Raw genomic sequence first — 13,420 nt, forward strand, 5'->3', positions numbered from 1 at the left:
AAGTATAACCTTGTAGTTGGAAAGTGGTCTTGTGGAGTTTGCAGGAAAGGAGTTGGTAGTAACTCATTTTTTTGTCAGATTTGCAAGCATAAGAAGTGCAGTAGTATTAGTAAAAGGTTAAGAGCTGACATACAGTTTGTATGCAAGCGTTGCAAAGGTGAGATTATAGAGAATGAAGTATTTCCAGCTTCATGATGTACAACAGTGGCTCGTTAGAGATAGTTAAGAACTTCTGTTACTTAGGTCATATGTTGGGAAGTGAAGGGGGTGTTGGAAGAAGTGTTACTTGCAGGATAGGTTCTGCTTGGAAAAAGTTCAGAGAGTTACTTCCTTTGTTGGCTAGCAGAGTCTTGTCAATTGAGTTAAAAGGTAGGTTGTATGAGACCTGTGTAAGAAGTGTTATGTTGTATGGTAGTGAGACATGAGCAGTGAAGCAGGAAGATCTTGACCGTTTAGAAAGGAATGATATGAGAATGGTTATAGGTGGATGTGTAATGCCAGTCTGAGAGACAGAAAGAGTTCAGATGAGCTAAGAAGCAAGCTAAGTATCCGTAGAATTAAAGATGTTATCCATATGAGAAGATTGAATTGGCTGGGGCACTTGGAAAGAATGGAGGAGGATAATTGGGTAAGAAAGTGTAGAGACTTGATAGTTCCTGGGGCAAAGCCCAGAGGCAGACCGAGAAAGACTTGGCAGGAGGTTATGAGGACAGAATTGATACAGAGGAAGGTGAGTTTAGATCTAACACAGTCTAGTTCAGATTGGAAGAAGGTCATTAATATACCCTGTCCAACCCATGCTAGCATGGAAAACGGACATTTAGCCGAGAATGATGATTATGATCTCGGTTGCATCTTCCCTTTATCTTATTTTCTACTTGCGATTCATTTGCGATTATTGCATTCTTTATGTGTCAAATCTCTTCTTTCCTCTCTTTTTTGTCACTGACTACGCTGTTGGCACGATTCAATAATGAAGATATGACACTTTTTTTACAAGATGGTTTGATTTGAAGTTTAGGTACTGGTCCATGTGTTTTGGTTTACGATGCACTGAAACTGAAATGCCAGCCATTCTCATATTTGACCAAAGCTTAAAACTGAATTTAATTTGTAGAGACCATTGATGTGTTCATGGAAATCTTCTAGATGGGATCTTTTGATTATGAGATCCTTCAAATGCTGTATTAGTCAAAATGGCAAAGCAAAGTGATGAAAAAAACAAAATTTAGTCAGAGAAAAAAAACAAAATTCAGTCAGTCAGGTAAAACTTCTTAATGTAATGTTATTTGTAAAGATAGCACCCCCAGAAATGGTAGGCAGTAGTAAAATTCATTCGTTTAGTCAGTGATTTTTGATGTTCACAGGGCTCTGTGTATTAAGGTTTTACGCACACAAGGTTTTGTGCATGCTAAACGCACACGCTCTGGCACACAAACTTTTCATGCACCCAAATAACACACATATTTTAACTTTCGGAGGTAATTAATGCTTACAACAAATGAGTTATATATACTGCATTTTTTTTATAAATTCTTTTGTAACTTTAGCTTGATTTGTTATGAACTTTTATTATTTGCAAATTGAGCAAAAAAGGAGAATGTTGAGAATGAATGTAGGAGCTATATAGTTTATTACCTGCCTGTATATTTCACAATAATGGTATGCCAAAATTGTTGTGATAAAATAGTTTTGTTATCAGTGGCATGGATAAGCGACAGTCTTGGTCATGAATATTTGCACCCGCGTGCGGTGGTATGTATGCCTACACTAATACAGGCGTGTGATCAGTATCATACGCCTAGCTTATGATTTTGGCATGCAATTATTACATTCAGAGACCAACAGCGCAGAGTTTTTGAAGCATAGTAGTTGGCAAAAAAATTGCCAACGTAATTTTTTGTGAAATTTAAATTAATGGTGTTAATATGAAGAACGTAAGGTATAGAGAACATTAAAGTCGGCCCCTTTCCTTCTGCTGACACTCTTATGCTCAGCTGGTGCATTACACTGAGACTTTAACAAAAGACAAAAGACCATTTGGAACCATGCCACAAGTCAGTTCGACCTTCATCGTCACAGAGAATACTGCGAGAAAAGTGCAAGTTAAATATAACCAGAACATTGGAGAGGTTAGGTGTCCTGTACCTTAATCAGCTTTCGGACGAATGTTCTCTTGATGTAATAATACCAAAGAAAAAACATGTTCAATAAATTTTAAAAAATCTTTTTAAAAGGGGAAAGAGAAATCAAATATGTTTAGTAATGATAATCGAAAAAATTGTCCACAAGTTCTGTCTCCCACACGACACAGCAGGCAATAAGTCAGCCCTGCCCTCGTTTTTGTAAGAAGATATGTTCTTCGAAAACTCTAACAATTGAGTCTCCTGTACAGTTTTGCTTTGCATTGAATTGTGCCTGTGACAAGCATTTTCGAAGCATGTCACTGACGACTTCTGCAATATTCAACTTAATGATGCCATGACCTTGAGTTCGTACAGTACAGTCTAAATGTAATCTACTGCGGACGCGAAACTCGCATGAATAGTTACACAGAACAAAACATTGCGATACAATACATTCTCGCGCAATTGATTTTTATTATTTAATTACTTCACCTAATACTTAAGGGAATAGCTTATCAATACATTTACACAATGCATCTTGCTATTACAAGAAATATAATTGCTATTTCTTCGCGGGAGCATTGTTTTTTTAACACAGAAAAAATATAAACTCGCAAAACCCTTAAGGGATTTAATTATAACAAAAGTCAAACGACTGCCGTCCTCCACGCAAAGGCAGAGGCGTGTGCGTGCGATCGCACGCCATTCATGACCAAATAAATTTACAATTGTTACATTGTCTTGAATTCAATATTAAAGGATGTGCATGTAATTTTATGTCAGCTATTAGATTGCCAAGTGCCATCACCGTGTATATATACAATTTACAATGGCCTGTGTTAATTGGTAAAATATCTTTGTGAAGGGCATAAAAATTATTTTAATTAATTTTTTTCTGTTTACTGCAGTCTTGTTGGAATGGGCCCAAATAGTATTCATTTACTTGTTTGTTTCTGCTTGCATTTTTCTTGTTTTAATGTCAAGTAAGTATCATTTAGGAAGATTTAAACATGGCTGATTTAATCAGTGGTCAGAGGTACGTTCCTGAAGATGGGATATCAGCTGCAACAATGATGGAATCTGGATCTGGATTAACATACAAGTTTGTTTTTTCATATATGCTCTTTTTTATTTTGCTGCAAAAAATATTAGTATGTTTTTAACATGCAAGTGCACAAATTAACCACACATTTTACTTCTTGTGCAATATTAAACTTTTTTTTTATTAGCAGCAAATTCCAAATGAATTTATACTTAGCTTAAATGACTTGAGTCCTAACATGCATATGAAAATACTATTGTTTCTATTTGAAGAGGTATCAATATTAACATCATGCTTTAGTGGTGCATATAGTGGTGCACTTTTCAAACAATAACAACTAAGATATATAAATTTCTGTAGGTTATTTGTTAATTTGTTTAATGGAAGTATGTTTTGACATCAATTTTAATTAGCACAGAATAAAATGCAGTTTAAAGAATTTTGTTAAGGTGAACATTTGTCAGTGATATTTCAAACAAGTCTGTTATTGTAATGTAATAACCCAAAATGCACTTAAACTTTCTCACACTTTAGCATATTTTTTTTAGTGATTTTATCATTCTGCCTGGGTACATCAATTTTGCTGCAAATGAAGTGGTATGTAGTATTATCATTATCTTTTTGTTTATAGTTTACTGATTTTTACAATGAAATTACTAATTACAAAATGAGATGGAAATGACGCGAGCTACTGGAAAAGTTAAAATGAATATTTTTTTCTGCTAGAACTTGCAATCACCATTGACAAAAAAGATTATGTTGAAAACTCCATTTGTCAGTTCGCCTATGGATACTGTTACAGGTATATACATATACTTGTTTCAAAACTAACAGTGTGTTGATGTTATATGATGTGCTCATCCTTTGATATATTTTGCCACTGCCTGAATATTAACTGTATTTTTCTAATAGAATCTGAAATGGCAAAGACTATGGCTGTGAGAGATTTTCTACTACTATTTACACTTTAATAGGTTTTTTTATTACTGTTGGATTACTTATGGTCTATATAAGAGAACGTTCACTTTTAAAATGATGAATATAGGTCTTAAATATTATCAATTGACCCATTAACTATAATTCAGGGAAGCAATTCTACAAGGAACAAGTGTCTTATTTAATTCTATTTCTTTAGTTGCTTGGAGGGATTGGTATCATTCATCATAATTGCTCTATCGAGTTTCAGGCTAACGAAGTTCACAAAGTTAAACGTTTTGAGCAAGGTTTTATTAACGATCCTATTGTTTTGGGTCCAACACACACTATAGGTGATGCTGTGGCTATACATAACAAGTTTGGATTTTCCGGCTTTCCCGTAACAGGTAGGGCTTAAGACGTTTAAGAAAAACATTTTTTTAATTACTTTTGGGTTACTTCTTATTCTTTTCTATCTTGTTTTTCTCTGTGACTTTTAGACACTGGAAAGAGTGATGGAATATTGATAGGTATGCTGACAAACCGAGACATTGATTTTATGACAGAGGATTTGTATTCAACGTCGGTAACAGAGGTTTGTGTACAGTTGTGATTTCATTTTTTCATATCTTGTACAGGAACACGATTTCTTTGAAGGAACGGTTTCTTTTTAGTTTTCAGGAACGTTAAATATCTTATAATTTCCACGAATTAGTAAAGTTTGGGTGTATTAACTAAGGAACGTTACTACGAAATATGAGAAAAGCCAATTCCAAATATTTTAATCTTATGAAAAACGTCATTTTTAACTAAAGTATCCGCTTTTCCTCCGTTTTCGTTGTTCCTTAGGTAGTAATAGTTTGTTTTGCTTCAAAATAAAAAATAAAATGTTTTTGTTTCTTCTTTAAGATTATGACTAAAAAGGAGTCTTTGGTGGTAGCAGAATCTGGTGTTACTTTGAAACAAGCTAACGAAATTTTATCGAAGAGTAAAAAAGGTACACAAAATTGGTGGGTTTGTTTCTATTTTTCTTTTCTTTCTCGTTTTTGTTTATAAAGTCTTATTTGTCACTAGGCAAACTCCCGATTGTTGATTCTGATGGAAGATTGCTCTCGTTGATCGCAAGAACAGATCTACGAAAGAATAAAGAATTTCCACTCGCTTCGAAAGATCAGAAAAAGCAATTGCTTGGTGCGTATTGTTAATCTTCACACTATAATTTCGCGCTAAAAATAAGCTAAAAAGTGTTCCCCTCTAAAATTGTCCCGGCTATATAAGCCAAGTTTACAGTAAGAACAAGTAATGTGTATGTATATGGCAGCTAAAAAATGACGTATACTTCCTTTCAATTTTCTGCAGCGTTTTACGATGCGGTATATTGATAAGCATTTTGCGTTTTTATTTAGAGATCACGTGATTTTTTTTCTATTGTGTTATATATAAGCATAATATTTTAAGTCATGTGGCGAGGTGTACGTCGCAGGGAGATGCGTTTTTAGTGCGAGGTTAGTTTAAAACGACACTTTCTTTTCGTTTGTTAAAATTGAAATACATGAAAAAGGTCATTATAAAACGGTAACGTCCACGCAAAAACTAGTGTGCGCATATATATACGTGCGGGATACGAAAGAATTTAAGTCATACTAACGTAATTATCTTCTTTCTTACAATCGCAGTTGGTGCTGCCATCAGTACTCACGATAATGATGTAGCAAGACTGGATGCCCTCGTTGAAGCAGGCGTGGATGTCATCGTGCTTGATTCTTCTCAGGGAAATTCATCCTATCAAATCAACCGTTTAAAGGAAATCAAAGAAAAGTACCCCGAGCTTCAGGTTATTGCAGGAAACGTTGTGACTGCAGCACAGGCGAAGAATTTGATCGATGCAGGCGCAGACGCCCTTCGTATTGGTATGGGCAGTGGCTCGATCTGTATAACCCAAGAAGTGTGCGCAGTTGGGCGACCACAAGCCACTGCTGTGTACAAGGTTGCTGAGTATGCAAGACGGTTTGATGTTCCATGTATAGCTGATGGTGGTATCTCGAATGTTGGACACATCATCAAAGCGTTGTCGTTAGGGGCATCCACTGTAATGATGGGATCTTTACTTGCTGGTACTGTGGAAGCACCTGGTGATTATTTCTACCAAGACGGTGTCCGCTTAAAGAAGTATCGTGGCATGGGCTCAATTGGTGCTATGGAAAGCAAGGGTAGCCAAACGCGCTATTTTGCTGACACTTCGAAAGTTCGGGTGGCGCAGGGTGTGAGTGGTTCTGTGGAAGACAAAGGAAGCTTGCATCGCTTTATTCCTTATCTTGTGGCTGGAGTGCAACATGGCTGTCAAGATGTGGGGACAAAAGATCTTACACGACTGAGGTGTGTTTTTCAGCATTATGTGTTTTAGATGTATCTTTTTTAAGAGCACAAAATTTTTCACGTAGTGATTTCACAGCGATATTTCGCTCTGGTCATTACCGGACAGTATAAGCTAAACTCGACTGCAATTTTGTTCCCTATTTAGGGGAAAGATATACAGCGGTGAATTGAGGTTTGAAAAACGTACAGCGTCTGCTCAACGTGAGGGAGGAGTGCATGGATTACATTCGTAAGTTGCTTGTATATCAACCATACGTGTCAGTGTGTTGTTGTTTCATGGTATGGATGACTATAGGGTTTTTTTAAAACCAGTGTTTAAGAAACCGTAGGCTTAGAAAGGCAGAATATAAATTTTCGTGAAATACTTGTACAAATACATAATGTACTAAACTACAATGAATATAAAGCGCGTAAGAAAAAAATACATAAATGTATAGCAAATGTTGTTCATACATATCAAAACCGTAGTCGATATATCGAGAAAGCGTTGCTGGTAAGTTAAATGAAAAAGCATTTTAGCCTGACATATCAAAATTTAATAAAACGAGGCGCCCTTATTATGCGAAAAAAAAGTTTATTACGCGAATTTATTGTCATCTTTTATTTTAGGTACGTGAAACAACTGTATTGAGCGTCTTCGAAATTTTAATTTTCCGAAATTTTATTTTTTGACATTTTTTACTGATCATTAGATAGCGGAACGTTTAATTATCGTAGTAGAATCGGGTAATGCCTCTATTTTTTTGTTGCCGTTTAGAATTTTTTTACTGTACAAAAAGAGAGTTCCAGTTTCAATAAGTCCTCCAGCGCCTACCTTCTGTGATGTTGGGGAGAAAAAGCATTTTTATAAAATATCATCATAATATTTCCTGTTTTTGTTTAACTCGATAACTAGAATTTTCCCCAATTTCCCTGTAGCTATCCAAGCTGTGAAATTTGCTGATATACCTCTTGTTTCAAAAAATATCTCGTGAGACTCTCGGGATATTTAGAGGAAGCACAATATTTCATTCTTAACCCAAGTTGGGTGGAAACATTGCATGTTGGGTTTTAAAGCATTTCTGTAGTATTGTAGTGTTGTAGCTTTTTTACTCTTTTTCTTTTATTTTTATATTGTGTAAGATTTTTTTTGTTTTCAAAGAATAATATTGTGAGTTTAAAATTTTTAAAGAATACATTTAGAAAAAGAAAAAAATTAAAAGAGTAAATATAATAAACGAAATCAAATGTGGTATTTTATGTTTTCACATATCTGTTTATTCGCTTTTTTCGTGTCCAAATTAATACCTTTTTATCACCAGGGTAGAATTTTTAATGGAAACAGTATGGATAAAACATATTCTTCACTTCATCGCAAACCTCTAAAGATGTTTAAAAATCAATTTTTTTAAAACAGGTTTTTGGAAGCCGTAGTGGTCTCAAAAGATGGCTACTGCACTTAAAAAATTTTTTTTGCAATTGTTGAATTCAGAATTTTTACAAGCAACTCTGGTTACTCTATTTCCTTTAGTATCCCAGACATATGGCGCATCTCGCCACCTCCTTAACGGCAAATGGTAATAAAACACATCCTTTTCTATAGCAACATCATCAAAAGAATGCCAAATTTAGGCCATTTTTAGCATTCAACGTTATAGTCATAACTCTTCTAATGCAAAAGTAAATTTGCAATACCATTTCCATTCTCTCTTTGAGCTGTATGTAATGAATCAAGTAGTTTCTTCGTACAATGGCGAAAAAGAGTAAAAATTTCGCTTGCACAACGGGGATGGGTGGGTTGATTATATTTTGGTCTGTGAAATTGCAATCAAGTATTAACTAAAAAACCAACCTGATTCAAGTTATACAGGTACTTTTGATCTCAAAAACCATGAGGGAATTTTTAACTGTCAAGGTGACAAAACGAGCTACGTCTGAACCACAAAGAAATGGCCGAGAGATTGCTGGAAAATAAAATTGATAGTCGATTTGTTTGATTGTTGTTGTGGACCATACCCTTAAAAATGTGAGAGTAATTTGGAAATCTTGAATTGTTCTGAAATTTTTTGTAAAAGTTCTGATAGTCACAATCTCAATTAGTGTTGTTCAATTCGTTTCACCACTTTGCTCCTAGGGATTCTAGTGGCTTTGACATCAAGCAACAAACCCTGGGGATGAAGGTGTCATCATTAGTTAAACTTTGATATAGCTTCCGCAAAAACGAGACCATACCAATTGTGTGCTCGAGAAACGACAAAGAGGACCTCGTTTACTCATCTATCAAATAATTTTAAAAGAAACATGCAAGAGCTTTAGAAAAAGAATGCGCATAAACAAGTGTAATAAGTGTCGAATCGAATAACTAGAAGTAGTTTTTACCCGGCCATTTTCATATTGCACACGCCTTATATAGCGGACACGTTTTGTTGTCCAGCTGGGTGTCTGCTATAACAGACAAAACAGCCGTCTCTAAGAATCAAGTAAGTTTATTTCCTGCTTAGGCAGCCTCGGCCTAGGGTCTCTACTGTAGCTTGATACGGATATCATGCATCATAGCAAAAATGTTAAAGGATATGGGTTCGAAGCGCAGGGGCCCTATATTGGGGGGGGGGGGGGCGTGATGAATAAAGTATAAGAAAATGAGGTTAAAAAGCCATAATGTTAAGAAAATCACGAGGCTGATGCATCCTCGTCGCCAGGGTCTCTTGACCCCTGAGCCATTTTTGTGAGCAGCCAAAATCGACTCTCAGCAAAAAGGCAAAACTCCTTGTAGCGAGGAACAAAGCAACCTCGTTCCTAGCGGCTGTTGTCTCTTTTTTATATCAGGACGGCGAGACGAATCGCAATACCGAAGTCAAAAAAAGTAAAATAAAATAAAAACATTTTTACACTATACTTTATTTGGATAAATTCCCAATAAAAAAACTGTCGCAAGACACATGAATTGCAAAATTAAACGCGAACGAGAGATTTAGAATTTTCTTACGGATAAATTTTTGTGAATGCGAAAATTGGTGAGATGACCTTGTGTGACACCAATCCGTCATCTCCCGGGACGTGCAGGAAAAAGGGTCTGGGGGAAAGTTAGTGTACACAATTTTTAGCGCCTTCGGTAGTTTTGAAGCTCAAGCTGCGAAGAGTGGTTGTTATTAAATACAAGCTTCCTTTTTAAAACTTTGTTTTCCAGTGATAACAAGTTGATTTTGGACAAGGGTGACGGAATAGTGTTCGTCTCGGATTCACGGGAGCTGTCTCATAGCCAAGATGCAAAGAAGGATCAGAGTGCTGAGGTGTTGGTTCCCCATCAACAAAATGAAGTGAACAGATTCTATCACTTGGCTTGGTAACCAGGGAGTATTTTTGGCAGTTGCTCTTCTCATTAATTTAACCCATCTCTGTCTTTGATCTTGGTACAATTTAGGTCCAGGAAAACAATACAATCGAAAACGTGGGGGGGGGGGGGGGGGGGGGGGGCATGAGCAGTCTGCTCTTCTTTTCCCAGCATGTATATCGCATTCCAAATTCAACAACTTGTCAAGTTTCCTTTTATTGTTAAAACACTTGACAACAGCACATTGTGATGGTGCATACTGTTTGTTACTACAAAATAAACCAAAGTGTATGCATCAAATTACTTTGATTGCAGCAAAAATGGCTTCTTTCAGCCTTCCAGCGGACACTAACTTTCCTTCCTGTGTACACTAACTTCGACCTAGGTTAGAACCTGCGTAAATTATTGGAAAATTGTATATTCACGAAGCTCACAAAAATTAATTGCCGCGACGATTTGCACTTTTTTTTTTGCGAATTTCGCATATATTATTTTAATACAAATTCCATTTTATGATTAAAAAAGAAACGGAAAAAAAATTGAAAAACAAAATGTCATCAAATTTCTTTTTACCCAAAATTCATGAAATTAAATTCTCGCGAAATTGAAGGACTAGCCTTTTGCGAAAATTCCCTAAAAAAACAGGACTTTTTCTGTCCGTAACGTTAAGTTTTCAAATTACTTCCCCAATAAGCACAATGTAAGCATACTCTAGGCCTAATTGTGTTTTTCGCAAAAGCATATCCCAGCTCGATTCCAGTTTTAAAAAACTTTTTACTCGTAGGTTCAGGTTTCTCTCCGCCTAAGCTTTTTAATTTTGTAAAAGCAGTCACTTTGTAATTCTTGATTTTTGCCTTCTTTTTGTGACAATTTCCCGAAAGTTACAGTAAAAATATAAAAGGGGGAAGGGTAATGGGATGATGTTTAAATCGTAAAATCAGATATGCCTTCCATAGACGTCGTTACAAAAACGTATTGCCCACTATTTTAGTAGAATTTGACCCCAGCTTGACAGAACACGCCCTGTAAAGAATATTTCGATGTAATCAGGGAGCCAGGCTTTACTGACCTCCGAAAGACTGCTACAAATTAACAACATTTAAAGTTAAAGCATTATTTGGTGTTTCTTGAAAATGAGTTAACATTTTTATATCATTTCTTATTAAACAGAAAACAAAAACAAAAAACAATAGGAATAAACGACAAACATTAACTCAATCGATATTTCAACACCTTGAGTTAACATGATATGGTTTGAGGCCGTTTGATATCTTTCTACTTCTTGCTTGGTTTCTTAGGTAGTCAATATAATTAGTACCTCTCATCCCAAGTTCATTTGAGATGGCTTTATCTAAAATATATGACCGAAATTTGATCCGGTTGAAGTCCCAACTAAAGCTGCAGGTAAAAATAATGGTTAAAAACGTTAACAACCATTCCGCTCCGTGCGGTATTCTGTAGTGATGTTGTTTCTCTGGTGCAAACATTCTGGCAAGAATGTACCCGACTGTACAAAGTGAGGAAAGCACAGAGCAGCAAACTCTTAGTTTGATAATGCCTGGACTGTGATAGGCAACAAGAACTCTTGACAAATGGGTTTGTGAAAACATATAACAGCAAGTAAACGTGGAATATAAACATGCACTAAAATAATACAGCCAGTCGATCTCCTTCCGTGAAAACGACGACATTAAAGTTTGTCCTAAAACCATGAAAATCCCACACGTCAGCGAAGCCATGTTTAATTTCTTTCGTCGAACAGGATATAAACTGTTGATTTGAATATATCGTAGCAACATGACAGAAAACGTGAGGGCACCTCCAAAAGCTAAACTCACATTTAATAAACCTCTTTCGGGCTGCTCCTCTGAGAGGTCGTTGGGGTAAGGTAGATAATCTAAAGATTTGTTGAATAAAACACCGATAGCGTAACTTGAAGCAGCCAGAGAAAATTGAAATATGCCAGCAAAGAAAGGTAAAAAGGGAAGATAATTCTTTGATCCTTTTACCATCATCTTCTAAACTTGTTAAATTAAAGTTTGATTCTTTTGAAGTTAAGCTTGTCAAAAATATTTTTGTAAACAAACCTCTACGTTTTGTTTAAATGTCCTGTGTTATTCGCGAGTTTCGAATGTCGAAGAAATTCGAAAGCAAGTAAGAATTCGATCGACAGTTCTAACCATTAGAACTTTTTTTATGCGCTGGCAATACGAAAATTTAATACAACTCCTACATAATACACAAATAAACATTAACACTTTTGGCGCGTAAAACTTCAAAGCATGTTTGTTTTAAACTGTTTGACTTGCGCACGTTTGTTATAAAATATATTTTTCAAAATTTTTCGTTTATTTACTTGTAACCAAGCAAGAGTAAATGAGTAATTCAAACATTAGAAAATTCTACCTCTTTCGCGCAATGTTAATGTTGACATGAACAGTTTATCAAACTTGTTATTAAAATCCGTCTGGGTTGGGGATGTTTAACTAAACGCCTTCTTTAAAATAACGCCCTAGAATAAACGCCACTTCCTTTAAAGTTGGTGTTCAGAGGACGTCTCTCTTTCCAACACCCTTTCTAAGAAATGTCCTTCTAAAAAAAGACGTGAACAGGGATTTATTCGAATCATTTTCCAGTGAATAAATTACTGAACTAAACTAGCCAGAAAATAAAAATAATTGGCATCATTCAGAATTTTAGTATGTATACAAGTCTACAGAGTTTTTAAACGTGCGCAGATTTCAATTTTATAAAAACAATCCCTCCTCCTTCCTCAAATGTATAATTGTCCCCTCCTCCCCTCTCCCAACAGTTGTAAAACGTCATATAAGAAACCTAGGCATTGAGGTAATTACTCGCAATCAGAGATGAATGAATGTCGAAAATTGAGGGAAGGGGTACATCCTGGAGAGGTGCGTTGATACATCCCTGCCCTTAGTTTATTAATGTCCTACTTAACTATGTATATAAATGTTGCTCTCCGTGAAAATATTCTACGCGGCGAAAGAAATTACCCCCAATCCATAACAACCCCCAATCTCGTACCCAGCGCCTGTTGTTTCTTTTTAATACATTTAGACACGTCTCGCCGTCAGGAATAAAGAGACAACCGTCATTAAAGAACGAGGTTGCCCATCCCTATAAACTAAAAAGTAATTAAAAACGTCAGATAATATTTCTTGCAACACAAAGTTTCTTAAACTCGTTTGCTACTGCAATATTGGCTAAAATAAGAAAGGAAAACAAGGATTGTTAATATTTTTTTTCTCCATTCAAGTTCATCAACCTCTTTCCTAGAGCATCTGGCGTCTTTGTTAACATCGGGACGGCTATACCGTACGTTCGTTCGTTCATATTGTCAAAACCTAAATGTGTGACGTGGTAAGATGACGAATCTGAATCGATCATAAAATGTCAAAATTATTTTATTGGATATAAAATATCAAAATTATTTTGCTGGTCATAAAATGTCAAAATTATTTTACTGGTCATAAAATATCAAAATTATTTTAGTGGTCATAACTTAATTTATAAATTAATTTTTTGTAACGTGGGGTAAAGCTTTCAGTGTTTTGGATGTTTTCACTTTTTATTTTGTAAACTGCATACGAGGACTGGGTCAAGACTGTTTTGTACTAAGATAGATATGCA

The 13,420-nt window shown here is 35.6% G+C and overlaps 2 protein-coding genes across 2 annotated transcripts in view; one reads left to right on the forward strand and one right to left on the reverse strand.

Moving 5' to 3' along the window:
- Positions 1-430: 430 nt before the first annotated feature.
- LOC130653858 (uncharacterized) overlaps positions 431-13,420 on the reverse strand; it is a 36,290-nt gene continuing 23,300 nt past the window's right edge. The window contains exon 8 of the mRNA XM_057456358.1: positions 431-541. Coding sequence (XP_057312341.1) covers positions 478-541 — 64 coding nt within the window. The 3' untranslated portion in view covers positions 431-477. The remainder of the gene's footprint in view (positions 542-13,420) is intronic.
- LOC130653594 (inosine-5'-monophosphate dehydrogenase 2-like) lies at positions 3,125-7,686 on the forward strand. Its single transcript, XM_057456110.1, has 11 exons — positions 3,125-3,228; positions 3,717-3,765; positions 3,895-3,970; positions 4,081-4,106; positions 4,304-4,490; positions 4,584-4,678; positions 4,993-5,080; positions 5,158-5,274; positions 5,760-6,459; positions 6,605-6,688; positions 7,069-7,686. Exons 1-11 carry the CDS (start codon positions 3,137-3,139, stop codon positions 7,088-7,090), a joined length of 1,536 nt encoding a protein of 511 aa, XP_057312093.1. The 5' UTR covers positions 3,125-3,136; the 3' UTR covers positions 7,091-7,686.

Source organism: Hydractinia symbiolongicarpus, chromosome 8, assembly GCF_029227915.1.
Source record: "Hydractinia symbiolongicarpus strain clone_291-10 chromosome 8, HSymV2.1, whole genome shotgun sequence".
Lineage (NCBI taxonomy): Eukaryota > Metazoa > Cnidaria > Hydrozoa > Anthoathecata > Hydractiniidae > Hydractinia > Hydractinia symbiolongicarpus.

Coding starts and splice junctions, on each gene's coding strand:
- LOC130653594 (XM_057456110.1), top strand. CDS start 3,137: ATGGCTGATTTAATCAGTGGTCAGAGGTACGTTCCTGAAGATGGGATA. Junction 3,229..3,716: donor GGATCTGGATTAACATACAA/GTTTGTTTTTTC, acceptor TATTTTTTTTAG/TGATTTTATCATTCTGCCTG. Junction 3,766..3,894: donor ATTTTGCTGCAAATGAAGTG/GTATGTAGTATT, acceptor TTTTTCTGCTAG/AACTTGCAATCACCATTGAC.